This window comes from Populus alba, chromosome 16 (assembly GCF_005239225.2).
Source record: "Populus alba chromosome 16, ASM523922v2, whole genome shotgun sequence".
Taxonomy (NCBI): domain Eukaryota; kingdom Viridiplantae; phylum Streptophyta; class Magnoliopsida; order Malpighiales; family Salicaceae; genus Populus; species Populus alba.
In genome coordinates, this window is record NC_133299.1 from 8171222 (window position 1) to 8188250 (window position 17029).

Sequence of the window (17029 nt, forward strand, 5' to 3'; positions counted from 1 at the left end):
CATACATGCATACATACACTTTTTCTTTTGCTATTATTGTTTTTTTTTTTATTTCAATATAATTCAAATAAAATCAATTTATCTAATTAATTGGATTATAATTCGAGTTATTAAATTTAAAAAAAAAACATAATTAAAAATTTTAATTGGATTATAATCCAAGTTATTAGATTTTTTTCAATGTTTAAATATTTTACTATAAAAATAATATAAACCTTTTAAATACAGAAAATATAACCAAATAGAAATTTAGATAACTTGTTTTTTTTTGCTTTTGGATAAAGTTTTTAGTTTTTCCATATTATCACAATTTCTTTACATGCATACATACATACACTTACTTTTCCTTTTGCTATTATTGTTTTTTTTTTTTTCAATATAATTCAAATAAAATCAATTTATCTAATTAATTGGATTATAATTCGAGTTATTAGATTTAAAAAAAAAAAACATAATTACAACTTTTAAATGTTCTACTATAAAAATAATATAAATCAGATAGAAGTCTAAGTATATATGGAGATCATTCAAATACAGAAAATAACCTACATTCACAAATCTGACGGGCAGTATCTTTTCTAATGTATTCAAATTCTTGTAGTTACAATGCCTAGGCAAAATGTACGCCGCTATATGCAAAATTATATTAAGGGACGGCCAAACCACCACCAAACAGATCGCAAGATATACACGCTTGTTTGGTTGAAGGCCAAATCGTCAAATATAATATAAACAGCCATTGCAAATGAGGTCAGTAGACATCAAGGTACACACGAACCTTGAAAATCAGTCAAGAACTTTCTTCTACCATCATAAACTATGAACTTCCAAGCATGTGCAGCAAGAAACATTTATTTGATTTTAGTGATGCAGCAAGAATTATAGCCAACATCACCACGTTACTGCAACAAAAGATGCTAAGAGGATGTTAGAGCCTGGAGAGGCAAGGAAAATGAAAATAAAAATAAAAATTGAATAGGTGAAAACGTACAGGTCAGCAAAAATTTAGTTCAACATGCTATGTCATTGCTCTGGTTCAGGGCAGCAACTCCCACTGTTTTGCTATTGACATCATAAGATGACATGACCTTCCTCTGAATCAACCAAGGAAGTAGATTAGCCAGGGTTACAGAACAATCATTGAAGAATTTAGAAACATAAAATATGCAGAAGAGAGAATAAGAGAACTTGTTCAAAGATCTTTCACGGGAAAGTATTTGCGTGCATGCTGGTAAAAGCTGCTATGAACATACTTACAAAACATGAAAACTTACAATTGGCTCAAAATCAGGGCTTGACAAATTAACAGTAAGGTTCCTCATCAACATCAAAACCTGCAAGACACCAAAAGGAATTATATACAGAGCACATTGAAATAAACAGGAAAATCAGTGTACACACCAAACTTATGTTTACTAGGTCCATGTATATATTCTTGTACTCTTTTGAGAACTCCACTAACACACTAATGCTTTTAATGTCAACATATACATCATAGCAGAAGGAAACTTTAGAAATACAGACATGATCGTGCTGAATACTAATATTTTACTTGAATGACCGCTATGTTAAGCAAGTTGAGAAGATGAAGGGCCAATTTTGAAGAGCCAGACAAGCCCATCAAACAAGTGAGACTCACATGAACTAGCCAACCAGGCCAGCAATTAATTTTATGCAGTAGAGAAAATCATAAGATTGCAATATGGGGAAAAATTTTGTATGTAATTATGGAGAGGACTTTCCCTTAACATTGGCTCACTATAGCCGAAAGTGACTCGCCATGATAGCTACAAATGCGAACCACTTTCTGTCAGGTTAAACCAGAAAAATTAACGTAAATATATTTTTTTATATACTGAATTGAATTCTATCTAAAGGAGGATGACAGCATACGCCCTGTAAAATCTGATCGTGTTGTAAGTAACAGGTAAGACTAAAATATTCAATCCAGTGCATGTAGCAATCCTCATTTTTTATTGTTCTCTTTCAGGTCTTAGTTTAGGCTCCCAGACATAGAACACTGGTTCTGATTACCAATTTACCAGCAATACGTAGCTCATAACCAAATATCTAGAAAACATTGTTAGTACTCCAACAATATTATTAACTTCTGTAGCCCCCTTGCATATCATATAATGCTTGAGTAGAGAGACGAGAATCATCGTTGATCCTATGATTCATTTATAGTACTGTAGTATAGACTTCGACTGTAATCATGAACCATACTCGCCACTGGACTAAGCCTTATCCAAATTTCTCAATGATTATACAAATACTTGCCTTTTCATAGTATCATGGAAAAAAGATGCATCTCAATTCAATTCAACTCACAGTTTCAAAATTTATTGGGTCCATTTCGTTGAGCTTTTTCACATGCCCTTTCGTTTCCATATCAAAAACGCTTCCAATGAAGCTATATACTTCAGCAAAATCTGGTATACCTGCAAACAATAGGTAAAAGTAAGAGACAACCCTTTTTTTTCTTCGATTTTGAGGTCAGTATCAGTGGAAAATTAACTATATTCTTGTGGATTATGGATTACCATGAAGCACAGGTGCTTGCTTCCCTTGCTTTGGCATCTCAGCACTCGGCAATGTTCTACTTGATGTCCCAAGGCCACTGACAGTGCTATTGTAACTAAACCTTGATACATCCTTTGTTCCAATATCTGATACATCCTTTGTTCCAATATCAGCTGAATCAGTAACGTTGCATGCCATAAGAAGTGCTGGAAAGTTTCCTCTAGTAGAAATAATCTACTAATATAATAACATGAAGATAACAAATAAAGAAGTGTGCACACCTTCAGCTCCGTGAAAATTAGCAAACTCATCTTGCGATGGCATGATTTTTCTTGTTGCGGAGGTTATGAACATTGAAGTTTCATCCCATGGAGCATATCCCGGTGTAAAGGTATTCATTGATGAAGGGTAAGGCATGGATACTGGGAGTGGCAATAAAACTGAAATAATTAAGACACAACATGGCTGAATGTCAAGAAGGAAATTTTAAGGCGCAGTAGCATATATCATCATATTTGGTGAGAATGGCCATACCAAATTTTGAAGCCTTCTGTGGGTAGGGATGAGAGGCTTTGCGTTTAGGGCGAGGAGGAGGGACGTGGGCACTTGTACCATTCTTCTGGACCTTCAGAAAGTATTTCTGCGCATGACTCCGAATCTGCAAGTGTATATAATCAGTAAAGCCAAGAACATTCCAAAAAGATAGTAGAAATCTGAACCCGCAAGGCCAAAACATATGATTCAGACCTGGATCACCGTCTTTGATCCCACAAAATCTTCAATCTTTTTCCAATCACGATCAAACCTGAACGAAAAAGAACCTAATCAAATTTAGTTTCATGTGATAAGCATCCTGTATAAAACATAATTAATAGGTCCGTTTATTTATTTCTTCCCAGATAGCAGTTCAACCAAGAAAAAGTGACAGAGCTAAAAAAAGAAGCAACCATCAAACAGCAGCATATCAAACTCAATTACTGAAATAAAAATCAAGAAATTGGTGCTTATTTTCCGTTCTTTCTTCCTTTGAACTCGAATTTCCAGAGCAAGAACTAAAAACCGAGGGGGGGAGACAGAGTAGTTATAGAAAGAGAAACGAAAAAGGAAATTTACAATTGAAGGGCTTCAAGGAACTTGTCATGCTCTTCCTCAGTCCAACTCTCACGAGACTTGGTAATTGTATAAGGTTTTCTTACTTTCTTGCCTGACCCATCACTGCTAGTCGCTGAGGTTGTACCTGTAGCTGCTGCTAATGGTGGTGGTGTAGCCATTGGTTGAGCAGGACCACCTGGATTCACTTCCGTTCCAGCTCCTGCCGTTGAAGTCGAAGAGGATGAGTTGGTGTTCATTATCATGTAGAGCTACTCTCTTTCCAAAGCATAGAAATGTGTAGAAATTGGAGAAGCAGGAAAGACAGGACGTGTGTGGGTGTCAGTCAGTGTGTGCGTCAGGGCAGAGGACACATTGTGGTAAAGGCAAACACACGCTCTCTCTCTCTCTCTCTCTGAGGCGGGCTGTGTGTACGACACTGTAAGGTATTTGAGACCTCTCAATTAATCGTCTACTTTACCTCCTTGTCTACGCCGATTTTTTTTTATTATCGTCTCCAACTAACTAACTAACCTCATCCATCCATCCATTGACGTAGGATCTTATCTTGTGTGAAATCATTTGACTCGTAAAGACAATAGTGCTCCTCTCTCTCTCAATTTCCTAAACTATTTTAAAAAATAATAATACATCAAGCTTTTTATAATTTAAATATATTTTTTATCTTATATTTAAAAAATTATATTTTATATCCTAAATTTTAATAAATTTATAATATTTAATATTTTGATGTAAAAAAAATCAACAAAAAATAGTAGACTCAAAACCCCATCAAACAAATAATTACTACTTTATTATCAAATTAATATTATAGCTTTTCCATAAATTTAAAAATAAAGCTAAAACTTTCATAATGAAATTTTATGAAAAAATTTGTGTGCATATAAAATTAATCCTAAATATAGAAAAGAATAAAATAATTATCCTATAGAAAACCTGGTGTCATTTCTATGATTTCTAATTTGAGAAAGTCACTCTAAAATACTTTTTAATATTTGGATCTAGTATCAAAATTATTATGGAACGAAAAGCTAACTCAAAAATAAATTGCCTAGACCAAACTCAAATGATTATATATATTTATTTAGTGTTTATTTAGGAATCATCAATTTCGATGCGATTGTAACTTTTAATTATGACGGTAATTTTTAAGTATTTGATAATACTTTAAAAAATATTATCAAAGCCACATGGATATGTAATTTTTAGAAGCTATAATTTGAACTTTTCAAAAGCCATAACCATGACCATGGCTTTTTCAAACAAACCCTTAAAATATTAGATTTAAATTGCTATAATGATCCAATGATTTCACCTTTATTTTAGGTCTAGGATACCATGGTGGCCTAATGTTCTCTAAAGATTGAGCTATTTTTTGCTAGGGGTGGAGATGCTTTGGAATCCAACATGCCTTGGTGAGTTAACAACCCCAGGATACTTCTCAAAACATATAGCTTCTAGAGGTTTCTTATTTATACTCGAGTATATTATCCTGTAGTTAAAATCTAGTTTATTCACCACCAATAAAAAAAAAACAAAATATACATGTATTATATATAAACATGCTCTTATAAACATGTTATCTCAGGAATTGATTCAATGTTCATCATCAACTATACACAATTCTCATAATCTAAAATGTGGGCAACTTTTGTAGTGATCCATTGTTACTATTAGGTATTTGTTATTAAATAGTCTAAAACTATAAATGATAAGCATATTGATCACTTTATTCTTGTATAGACTCGTCTAGATGAGTTCAATATTATATGAATAGTCTTGACATTCAAGATAAGATCAATTGTATTCCTTTTACTTAACCCTATGTGTTGCTTGATAACTAAATACACACAATCTTACAATATTAATTATTTTTTTTAATATTGTACTTGGAATATCATTTAATTTTTCTGTTTTGGTTATCAATATACAAACAACATTTACAAAACTTGATTTCGAGTAATTATATTCTGCAAATTTTGTTAAAGCCAATCCACTTTTAATAAATCCAACATTAATCATATATAACGATCACCTTAATAATCCTACAAAACGGCAAGAACGGAGAAGCTGACATGAATAAAAACTAAGCTCACACCTAAACAACTAGATGCCTTTTTGTTTCTCAGTGTTGAAAGGAAAAGAAAAAAAAAAGGAAAGAAAAGCCGACGCTGATGAATTAATGGAGAATAATTCATTAAAAAAGAACCCGGAGGATTCCCTCTTATCCGCCGCCTCATTTGGAAAGTAACTTTGATTTGGTAGCTCCCGATGGCCGATGCTGAGAATCAGTCATTACATCATTGACAGCGCCGCCGATGTTTTCATAATTTCTGGCGATTAACCGCTAAGCCCAACTGGAAGTGGGACAGTGAGAGACTTGCGATAGCGACGTTTGAATTTTTCTAGTCCACTAATCCCAGAAACCTACAAGTGCCTGTCATTTTAGGGAAGGTGGTGGCCAGCATCGGAGCCTTGTGGCCCCCATTGGAGAAAGATCATTGGCTAATAGTCTATCAATCCTTTTCATGTGGGGACAGCTGGGTGTGTGGAGTGCAAATAATTTTTGTTTTTTTTGTTTTTTTTAAAAAAATATTAAGTTAATATTTACGTTTAGTATTTTTATAACTTTATTTGATAATATTATAAATAAAATAAATATTAAAAAACTATTTTAATATATCTTACAGTAAAAAAATATTTAAAAAACAACTTATACTATAATAATAATAATAATAATAAGCACACTAATCTACTATTTTGATTTGTCACGTATTTAATTTAAAAAGAATTTTATTTATAAAAAACTACTCACGTCGATTTTGTAATATATTTGAAATTAAATGGTTTTTTTTTTATCATTATATTAAGATTTTCCTGCCTCCAACATCTAAGTTATGGGTATGTTTGATTTTTTTTTTTTTTTTTGCAAAGGCTCCATCCTCTTTACTAAAATATCTATTAAATGTTAAGTGAAATGTCAAATTTAAGTAAAATTAATTTATATGCAATTATTTATCATTATCATTATTGCTACTATCACTATTAGCATCACTATTATATTATTATTAAATCAATTTTATATATAAGTTAATAATTTAATAGACATTTTAATAAAACAACATACAAGTGAATTATGAATTAAGAATTAAAGTAATGTAAATGCTTTTAAATGAGGTTGAGCTAAACCTTTGTAAAATTGTAAACTTTTACAAGACTAAGATGGATAGAAAAGTGTGGTATGTTGGATTGTAATAACAAGGAAGCTTATAAAACAAAGTATAGGATTTTCTAATTCCTAAATCAGTTATGGTAAAGGGGATGGAGCTTTAGCAAAAGAAAAAGGGATTTTAGTATTGAGTTCTGAGAAAGAAAATTAAGTCCTTGACTATGGGGTTAAGGTTGTTTATATAGCCTTTAACTAATATTGGTGTATTTCATGCAAGGATAAGATGATTAATATGTATATTACCTATAACTGTGAACTATTTAGGAGACAAAAGTCTAGAGTAACAATGGGCCACTACATAAATTGATCTCTATTTTAAGATTTTTAGGTTGAGGATTATTGATGTTGATTTTTGGGTTTTTTTTACTATACGACACTCGAGCGAGAAATGTTGTTATATTTAATGCATATATTTTTTTTTGCTCTTAACTGATGGCTAAATGACTAGTTTTGATCAAGGATGGTGTGCTAGAGTCAAGTTTGTACTGGGGGTGAGTACACTTTAGAGTCTACATTTGAAGCCATTAACGATCAACTATGTTTTGAGCTATTTTTTACTTGGGGTATATAGCTAATTCCATCACTGTTATAGGTCATAATCATTTTAAGCCTACATGTGTGAGAAGAGCATTATAGGTCTTATTAAGGAGCTTTACATCACAAGCTTATTAATGGCCTTTTGAATCTTTATGCTAGGTGAAGTATCAAAAGTAGCCTTTTCATCAAACTTTTTCATTAAAAAAAAAAAAAGATCTCTCACTCATGTATCTCATCTAAATAGGGGTATGCCTTATTGTCATCTTAAGTGTGACATATTGATATGGAGATACATATGATTTATCCTAATACTCTTTATAATCTCATTAATGGTTTTGTCATTTACATTTCCCAAGAGTGTCATCATTAAATTTTTTTTTTAAGAGTAATGCTCATATTTTTTAGGCATATAAGGAAAGACTAGAGGTTGGTGCATACGTGTGCGTAGGGATACCCAAATGTTTATTTTTTTTTTAATTCTAATTATCCATCATTAGTCTAACCATGTTACTTTGTTGACTGCAAACATGTTTGAACCTTGTTGGATGTGGATTTTAGGTCAACCAGACTTTGTTGATATTGTTGGGAAAGTTGGTAGCCTTTATAAGGCATAGGTTGGTAGTTTTCTTCGTCTTAAATAATTTTCTCTTTTTACTTATTTCTCTTATTGGGGTTATTCTTTATTCTAGAGAAACCATCACAACCTACCATAAAGATCTATCATTAAATTATTTATAGGGCTTTCTAGTAGTGTCAAAAGATATTATTCAAATTTTATACATAAATTTAGATATACGAGCAAATTAAGGGGTACACTAGTGTTTCTTTGCCACTTCCAGTCTATAATTTGGTCGTTAGAGTTCCATTAAGTTTAGTCATTCATTTTTCTTAAAATTTTATAATTATAAAATTATAGACCTAACTAAAGCAGCTTTTCAATCTAGGACTTCCTTAAACAAGGAGTAGCCTTGAGAAATGATTAATCTTTTTGAAGAAGCTAGTGTTATGGGACCCTATAAAGAGTAGAACCTAGGGAGTAATTGAACTATCTCATAACCAATCGATCAGCATATACCTTAGTAAAATTTATAAGATGAAGTCTGTGAAATGTTAAATATGACTTAAAAAAGGCTACATTTCTAAAAGACCACTAAAATAGATCAATGCCTAATCTATTAAGACTTATATGGGAGTTAAGAAATAAGTACCACGTTTATATATTCAGGTATGGGTATACATTCATTTTATTAGAGCTTATGTAAAGAGTGTGGAATCACTTCATCCTATACATCAATAAACTATATTCTAATAATCTACATCATACCAGTCTTTGACAGCTTTATAATGTACGTAGTTAGGGGAGAATCCTTCAAGAATTATTACCAACTGATTAGTTATTTGAGCACACCAAAGAAATTTCATGTTTTTACATCTTTTTATTATGACCGAATAGTCCTTAAAAGGGCTTATCTTTAATAAGACTAACCAAGCAAAAAGATAAAGGTGCAAGTGGTTTATTGTGTCTTATAGGAGTCCTATTCTTATTATTGACCCTTAATATATTTAAGGATACTCTAGCTCTTAAAGGACTTCAGTGTTTCTATGTAACGACATGCCCTATCTTATCTCAAGTGAAAAACATCTTTATTACTAACCATTCTATGCACTCCTTATTATAAGATTAATCATTTGACTCAGAGATACAATTTGTTAGAGTGCTTAACTGGTAATAGACTTAGTCTTCTTTTTTCCTCTTATATGAATGTTACTTTTGTAAGGCTTCTCTAACTATATATCATTTTTATAAGTTGTTTCACCCTAAAAATACTTGTTTGAACATATGTCAAAGGGAAATAAGAAGAAATAATCTATTTTAAGTCTTCAACTAACACAAGTTTTTTTTTTCTTAGTCCACCTTAAGGTAAACCTTGAGATATTAATCTTTGAATCAACCAAATACCTTTATTTACTAATACTCTCATTTCATCCAAAACCATGGATTTTAGAAGCGTTACTACTAGTATGGCTAATAATATAAAGAAGACAAACAAGGTGACTATCCTAGTAGTAGTACTCCTCCATTTATTCCTACTATTTCCACCTTTATTTACGTCATCAACTCTCATAGTTAAGAACCTAGTTGGGTTTTGGTTACTCTTTCCATTTCCATCATGATCACCACAACTATTTTTTCTATGATAATCACAACCACTCATTCCTTATAATCGCACTTATCTTCAAGAGTCATGCTCTATTACCACCAGAAGGGGGCCACTCTCTATAGAGGTTAGATTAAGTTTTATATTTAAAGACAAGTTTAAGTTATAACAAAATATGTTCAGGTATAAACTCATATTTTAATAGTCCAGGGAAATATTTATAATTAAAGGGCTTAAGTGTTTATTCTAGTTCTCAAATGGCATTGATTGGTGGATATGAGGCAATATTTCCCATCAAATATGGATCATAGATCTAATGGCCTTTAATGTAAATCATTACATTATATTTTCCTTTTTATTTTCTTCTTTTCATACAGGTTCTCACACTTTTTTTTCTCTTGTAGGTGCCTATAAGTGGTAGAACTGTAGATCCACAACACTCAACACTAGGAGGCCATGCAGAAAGAGATGAGCTTTTCTCTTGTAGGTGTCTATAAGTGGTAGAACTGTAGATCCACAACACTCACACCAGCCATGCAGAAATAGATGAACCAAGCTTTAAAGGTTTCATAAAGAATAACTAGACCCTTAATACCATTAGAAAAGAGATGTAAATCTTGAGAACTAACTTAAGATCACTTGGGTGGTATTGATGAAGTCCCTAGAAAAATGTTGTTTTTGCAACCGTTTAAATTGCTAGAAAGCCCTGACAAAGGTTGACTAAGATCTTATAGCACATCAAAGAAAAATATAGGAGTTAAATGTAACATCGAGCAAGGAAAAAAAAAAAGAGGCTTAGGTCACATTCTTACAAACTACAAGTGATTAAGGATACCTTATAGGAGCTTTTAGAAGCAATATGAGGGATCCAAAAGATTGGTTATAAAAGATAACATGATGGATATCGCAAGTGACCTTCACTTTTTCAACTTGTCTATAGGTGTCACAACTTAATTTTTGAAACTTCTTTTTCAAAATATTTTCTAAGAAATCCCCAAAAAAGAAAAAAAAAAAAACATGTTTTTGATGTATTTAAACCATTCACACACTTTTTATTGTTGCAATTTTCAGTTATTTTTACCTTGTTGATGTATTTTTGGAGAAATCTAATTCAAAGAAATATGTTTTTGATTTATTCATGTCCATTTTATACTTCTTAATACTTTTCTTATCGAATCGACATCAACATTGTTTTTAAAAAGGCCTATGTTAGGTTTAGCTCAGCTATGATGGCTTTATATTCAAACACATTAATGAAGGAAGGGAACTCAAAACATAGGTTACACTAAAAAATCTATTGTTCAAGGCTTATCAATACAATCCCTACCTCTACTCTTAAAAGACTTATTGCATGAATATTCTACTAAAAAGTTTGTTAATATTTGGGTTATGATTGTCGATCAATGTTAGTATTAGAATGAAACTCACATAACTCAATGGCCTATTTCACCATTTTCCTTGATGTATATGGTTTATATAAAATTTACCTTAAAGATTGATTGGTTAAAACAATCATGTAGTGTATTTAATAATAGGGTCTTGATTTTTTTATCAAACTCATTAGCGTTAAAAAAATCATTTCTACATGTAAATACCTTGTATCTAGATCATAAAAGGGTCTTTCTAGTATAGTAAATGGGTTTTCTCACTTCTTCTTAGTGAACTAAAATGATGCTCACTACCAGGTAAACAACTCTCAAGTAAGGGAATAGATCCTTATTTTTCCTTAACAGTGATAGGACCTTCATGAAGGATAAGGGTGATTTCAGCTCATCAAATGCCTTTTAACATTTTGGTACTAATTTTTTAAACGGTTCTTAAAATAGTAACCAGTGTTCCTTTAAGCAAGATATGAACATACTAAGGGCTATAATTCTCTCAACGAGTCTTTGAACATCTCTTATATATTGTCAGGATGTTATGTTCAAAATCATTTGTAACTTCACAAGGTTTGACTATATCTCCTAACTACTCATTAAAACCCAAAGAACTTTCCTTTTTGGAATGGGAAACGTGCATTTAGAAGGGTTTAGTTTTATTTTATACCCGTGAAGGATAAAAAAAAAGAAGATCTTAAAGGTGTTGCTTAAGAACTCTTGCTTTTTTATACAAGCATATAGTTCACATATGCTTTAATAATCCTCCTTAGTTATTCTTTAATAACCTAATCATTATTTGGTACATGGCACATGTACTTTTTAGTCTAAAAGACATAGCCTTATAACAATATGTTCCTCAATTAATTATGAATTCAATTCTTTTTTTTGTCATCATTGAGGTGTATAAGGAATTTATGGTAGCCTAAGTTTGCGTCTAATAAGTGTAAAAGTTGTAGTCTAATAACTTGTCAATCTTAAAAAGGGGTAAGTTGTCTTTTGGTTAGACTTTGTTAAGATCATTGAAGTCCACACATATATCAACCAATCTGGGGTATATTACCTCTTGAATAAAGTTTACTTCTATGAGTGTTTTCACCTCCTTAGATCATTTTATTTTCCTCTCTCCTTTAAAATTTCTTTTCTTCTAGTATAAATTACTTTGAGGCTAATCATAGAAATATCTAAGAATTTGAAAGGTGAAATTAATGTAGAGAAGTTCTATAAAGAATTTTTCTTATCTAGATTCTTACATATGCCTTATTTTGGTAAAAGCATCGAATTCATTCTTCTAGAAACTAACTCGTTGCAATTCCCCATATGCCTTCATATGCTTTTTTTCTTCTTCTTTTTTTCCTTTATATGATTCTCTTAATCCTCTATAATCACAATTTTCTTTCCCTTTGGTTCCTCTTTATTAAGTCTACATTTTTTTAATAATAGATTTTGTGGATAAATTATATATTGATAATTGTGGCATTAATTTCATGAATGAGGGGTATCTCAGTTATTGCATTATAGTACTAAACTCTAGATGCAAAATAATCGAAAACAAAATCAAAGGCAACTAAACTTAAGGAAGCTGGAACTAACAAGAATAAAATAAAAAAGCTGATTTTTAGAGCTTGACTCTGATACCAACTGATGTGAACCTTTTGATCACGTGATCAAGCAACCCCTAACGAAGTAGATAACAACCTAGAAAGCCAAAAATTAGATTTGATAGAACCTTAACCCAGAGGTAACCTTGTACCTAAGAACCAAAAGTATTGGAAAAGGATTTGGACCTATAGATAACCTTGTATCTAAGAACCTTATGTATGTGAATGACGCCACGAAACCAATTAATCTTTAATAAGTCAATGTACGATCTTTGTCCCTGCAAAGAAAGGTTGTTTTGTCACAAACAAACAAAAAGAAAACTCATGTTTATTCTTTAACTTGCTGCTAAAATTTGCATATAAAAAAACATAATATAGTCTTCTCTTACTAACTTTAATAGACCATTTTCGGGTTTCAAGCTAATAGATCTAAACTAATAATCAACTAACATAAGTCTAATAATGAAATAAACTCCTAAACAATATCTAATGAGCTAGAAAAAGTCAAATTAAAAAATAATTATTCAAAAATAAATAAATAAGTAAATAAAATATGATATATATAAAAATTCTTCATACCAAGATTCCTTTATGTAGTTTCGTGTATTTTTAGCAGATTTTCAATCCCGACTTTAAATATATCGTTCTTTCTTGTCTGGATGAATTATTGGCCTGCCATATCTAGTTGAAAATCTTGAGATGTATAATTTGCAGCTCAACTTGAATCGCACCAAACTTCCACTTATAGTTGTAAATATGTCTCAAACAGTACAAAAAGGTCTAATTTGGCAGATTTGACAAGATTTATCTAATAAATTTGACCTTCTGAAATAATATGTTTTCAAATTTCATTTGACCTGAAAATTTATCAAAATATAGTTTTATGTGTGTAGTCTCTCTCTGTAGAATTTTAGCTTATTTTGATGTATGGTCTACGAAATATACTTAATCTCATCAAATTTATTAGCAGATATTTTAAAATTAAATTCAAATCCAACCTATTTCGTATTATTTTTAGTGCACGGAAGAATCATGATGCATGAGTGATTCTTAGAGTTCTGGTACAACATAATAGCTGAAGTTTAGTAATTTCAAAGGTTTAAATAATAGCTGGAATATTGGATATTTTATCTTCCACAATCTCCTCCTGAATTGCCTCCAATTGATAGCTACTAGGTTCTGTCTTAAAGTTGTTATTCATCTCCTTGTTTTCCTCCACAAAGGAAAACATAAATTTCAAGGTGTTTTCTCTGGTTTGTGTTTAGAAAAAAGAAAAAAAAAAAAAAGGAGTGAAAGGGAGGGAGGGGAGAGGAAGATGGGAAGAAAATTTCCGTAGACCCATCTTTTACATTCTCTCAAATATGAGGAGAAATTAGATGGAAAAGTTATAGAATTTATAATTCTATCATTTTAAAAATAACTTTCTAGTTTCAAATCAAGGACATAAAGTAGTAATTTTATCATCAAAAAAATTTGTCATCAAAATTTTTATAGTTTAAAATATTAAAAAATAAAATAAACTAATATCTCTCCGTTATCTTTCATCTTATTTTTTATTTATCCAAACAAAGAAAATACAATGATTTTCCATTCATCTCATTTTTGAACCCCTTGTCTTTCCTACCCCTTTCCTTCCCCTCTCACTTGGCCTAGGGTCCCCGAAATGACTAGATGCCAAGCACTCAGGTGACGTAGCAATAATTCGTGGCTCAGTATTGTCCGAGTAAGATAAGAGAAGGCCGAATCTATTGGTTGGTTGGTGTTTTTTGTTTTTTTTTTTTTTTTTGTATTCTTTTTTATCTCTCGAAGTATCTAACTGGAAGAATCTTCTTGTCTGAGATGCAGAATGAATATTATTCAAGTTAGCAGCATCAGTAGTACCATAACAAGAACACAGCAAAAAGCATCATCATCATCTCGAAAACCACCTTTCTGTTCCAGTAGAAAGCCTCAAGATCCCAAAGAAAATGGTGACACCAGTGGTACGTCCCGTTAATTATAAGTTTTATTATTATAGTATTTTATATAAATGAAAGTTTTGTTATTTTCTTTCTTTCTTTTCTTGGTTTTAGTTAACTGTTTATGCTAGTTAGATTTAGTTAAGGTTTCGGCTGCTTTATGTAGGAACAGGACAGTTAGTGTCTTTGATATTTGTTAAATTCCCTTTTCCCAATTGTGATTTCTGTGTACTTCCCAGTGTTCAACTAGCAACATTGTCGATTTCATGCCAGAACCCTGTGTTCTTTTTAGATAAACAGCAGGCCACTTCCACAACGGGACATGCTTCTATTAGCTGCTCATTCTCCCTGCTCCGTGGTTTATAGATAATGGGCATCCGATCAAATGAACTTGAGAAAATATAACTGTTAACAGTGGCTCCTTTTTTTCAGCAAATTAGATGCATTTCATGAAACTGAAAGCATTAACCAAAATAGTAGAACATGCTTGTACTATAAGGTTGTGTTCTACCACTGGCATACAGTATGATTTCCTTGTCTTGTTTCTATGACTAATTTCTTTCTGTGTCGTCAAGTAAATTCTGTCTATGAATGACAGAACTGCAGTTTACGATGTCTTTCTTTGTATGTTCTGCTTGATCGGTAGTCAGATGTTCTTAAAAATCTTGAAGCTGGGGTTTGGAGCTTGAGATTAGACATTTGATAACATAATTGCTTTTCCACCCAGGGTAATTATGTTCTATTAGTTTCTTCAATGATAGGGTGCTTACCTTGGCAAGGCTAGTTCAGAAATCTGACTTGTTTATATACCGAGGTTGATGATTCTGTAGGCTGGGAAGAGGGGTTGAGGGCTTCCAAATATGTGCATAATTTCAATGTTTTCACTCGCCACTCAGATTTCAAAACATGAAGCTGAGGCAATGTCACAATCATCTTAATTGCAAAGTATGTTCATTCTGTCATTTCGAACTCGTTAATTTTGTAGTCAGTAGGACATTTGTACCTTTTCCATTGTGATTGCTCTGTTTACATCCCTCTGGTTTCATTTGCTCCACTCGTGAAGTGGAATACTGAAAAGAAAAAAGAAGAGAAATTATGAAATAGGAAAATGAGATTTTAGTCAGCCATGTCTAAACACTGGCTGAACTCCTCCAACGCATCCTTGAATATCATACAGTTGTCTGTGATGTAAATCTAATGTCCCACCATATCGTAAATATTCCTATGCGAGTCTACATTTTATTTACACATATATGTGTGTTATTGCTGTTGCAAGGTCTTTATTTTGACATTTTTCTTCTGTCATTTGAGCACAATGTAAAGTTTTAAAGTATTTGACTACACTGGAGAAGCTTGTAAAAGATTGCATTACAAATTTACGACCATAGTCACATCATTAGGTATGTGTCTTCTGTTGAACAAAATGAAATGGTTAGTTCCACATGCATGATCTTCAACTTTGAAAAATTTACACTCTCTGCTGCTACCCAATGGCAAATCTCATGTCAACATTATTTGATGAACTTCCCTCAGGTGATAAATTCTCAACAGACTGGGACAAGGCGTGGTCTAACTTCAAGAAGAAAGGGAAAAAAACATTCTTCTCTCAGTTCTCTCCAAACAAGTACGTGACCTGGAATCCTAAGCGCTCGAACTACCCACTGTCTGAAGAAGTTGATCCCATCAAGAGAGCAGAGAGGTCAAACCTCAGGCTATGGACCAGCCCAGAGTTTACTCTAGTGGGGGCGATTATAATTGTCACGTTTCTTTTGGTTTACACCATTGTTGTACCATCTAAGTGATTCTACTTAATTCCAGTTACTCTCGTAGAAAGCAGGTGCTGTGCTTTAAGGATACGAGGGAGGGTGCAGACAGGAAAATGAGTGTAAGGGATGGAGCTATAAATCATAACTTGTGAGTAAATGCCTCCATCTCCAATACTTTTTTCTTCTTCTCGGGTGTAAAATTTTCGTATGTTTTCGGATTAAGATAATTCCAGTCATTAACTGGAGATAAAAAATGAGAAATGGGCAGCAAATGAATGACATTGTGGATCTTTGATCCTCTATTGGTTCTGTTGGGGGACATTCGAGCTGTTGATTATACTTTAATTATTGTTTATCTTTTTTTTTTTGTTTCGTGTGTGTTGTTGTTTCTTTTTTATTTTTTGTGGATTTTCAAAACTACATCCAACTAGGATTGATGTCTTGGTTGTTTGTCTCTCATGTAGTCCTCTTTGAGTTTATATGTTTCTTTTATGTGTTTGGGTCGCTAGTTTGTGCAACGCAACTTCATAAAACAACTTGGATTTCCCTCTATTTATTTGTTTTTTCCAATTTATATTGCTCTTCTTTGATGGATTTAGATGCTCTTAGTCTATTTTTATATTTGTTAATTATATTGCTAGCCTCTAAAAAGACTAGTGTTGTTTCTTTTTTAGTGTCTAGCTATCTTATTATTTGTTTTTTATTTATATTTTGTCATTGATTCAGAGTTGTGTGGTGTTTGTGCGTTCCATTTCCTTGTCTTCAGCATA

At 32.0% G+C, this 17029-nt stretch overlaps 2 protein-coding genes across 7 annotated transcripts; one reads left to right on the top strand and one right to left on the bottom strand.

Moving 5' to 3' along the window:
• Positions 1-452: 452 nt before the first annotated feature.
• On the bottom strand, positions 453-4037 carry LOC118045878 (protein REVEILLE 8). Of its 4 annotated transcripts, none has more exons than XM_035054614.2 (9): positions 3637-4037; positions 3271-3328; positions 3058-3181; positions 2805-2945; positions 2544-2696; positions 2332-2441; positions 1275-1334; positions 992-1094; positions 453-902 (listed from the first exon to the last, which is right to left on the bottom strand). In XM_035054614.2, the coding sequence occupies exons 1-8, from the start codon at positions 3876-3878 to the stop codon at positions 1011-1013; spliced, it is 972 nt and encodes a 323-aa protein (XP_034910505.1). In that variant the 5' UTR covers positions 3879-4037; the 3' UTR covers positions 453-902; positions 992-1010. The 4 variants fall into 4 exon arrangements, with proteins under 4 accessions (XP_034910505.1, XP_034910506.1, XP_034910504.1 ...); XM_035054615.2 differs by having other exon boundaries at positions 2544-2669; positions 2805-2963; positions 3637-4036; XM_035054613.2 differs by having other exon boundaries at positions 453-917; positions 2805-2963; positions 3637-4036.
• A 10081-nt stretch (positions 4038-14118) lies between these two features.
• On the top strand, positions 14119-16580 carry LOC118045879 (uncharacterized). Of its 3 annotated transcripts, none has more exons than XM_035054619.2 (3): positions 14119-14290; positions 14381-14517; positions 16027-16580. In XM_035054619.2, exons 2-3 carry the CDS (start codon positions 14382-14384, stop codon positions 16293-16295), a joined length of 405 nt encoding a protein of 134 aa, XP_034910510.1. In that variant the 5' UTR covers positions 14119-14290; position 14381; the 3' UTR covers positions 16296-16580. The 3 variants fall into 3 exon arrangements, with proteins under 3 accessions (XP_034910510.1, XP_034910509.1, XP_073261272.1); XM_035054618.2 differs by having other exon boundaries at positions 14119-14286; XM_073405171.1 differs by lacking the exon at positions 14119-14290 and having other exon boundaries at positions 14323-14517.
• Positions 16581-17029: the final 449 nt, after the last annotated feature.

Coding starts and splice junctions, on each gene's coding strand:
- LOC118045878 (XM_035054613.2), bottom strand. CDS start 3,878: ATGATAATGAACACCAACTCATCCTCTTCGACTTCAACGGCAGGAGCT. Junction 3,182..3,270: donor GATCAAAGACGGTGATCCAG/GTCTGAATCATA, acceptor ATACACTTGCAG/ATTCGGAGTCATGCGCAGAA. Junction 2,442..2,543: donor GCAAGCACCTGTGCTTCATG/GTAATCCATAAT, acceptor TATTGTTTGCAG/GTATACCAGATTTTGCTGAA.
- LOC118045879 (XM_035054619.2), top strand. CDS start 14,382: ATGAATATTATTCAAGTTAGCAGCATCAGTAGTACCATAACAAGAACA. Junction 14,518..16,026: donor AGAAAATGGTGACACCAGTG/GTACGTCCCGTT, acceptor AACTTCCCTCAG/GTGATAAATTCTCAACAGAC.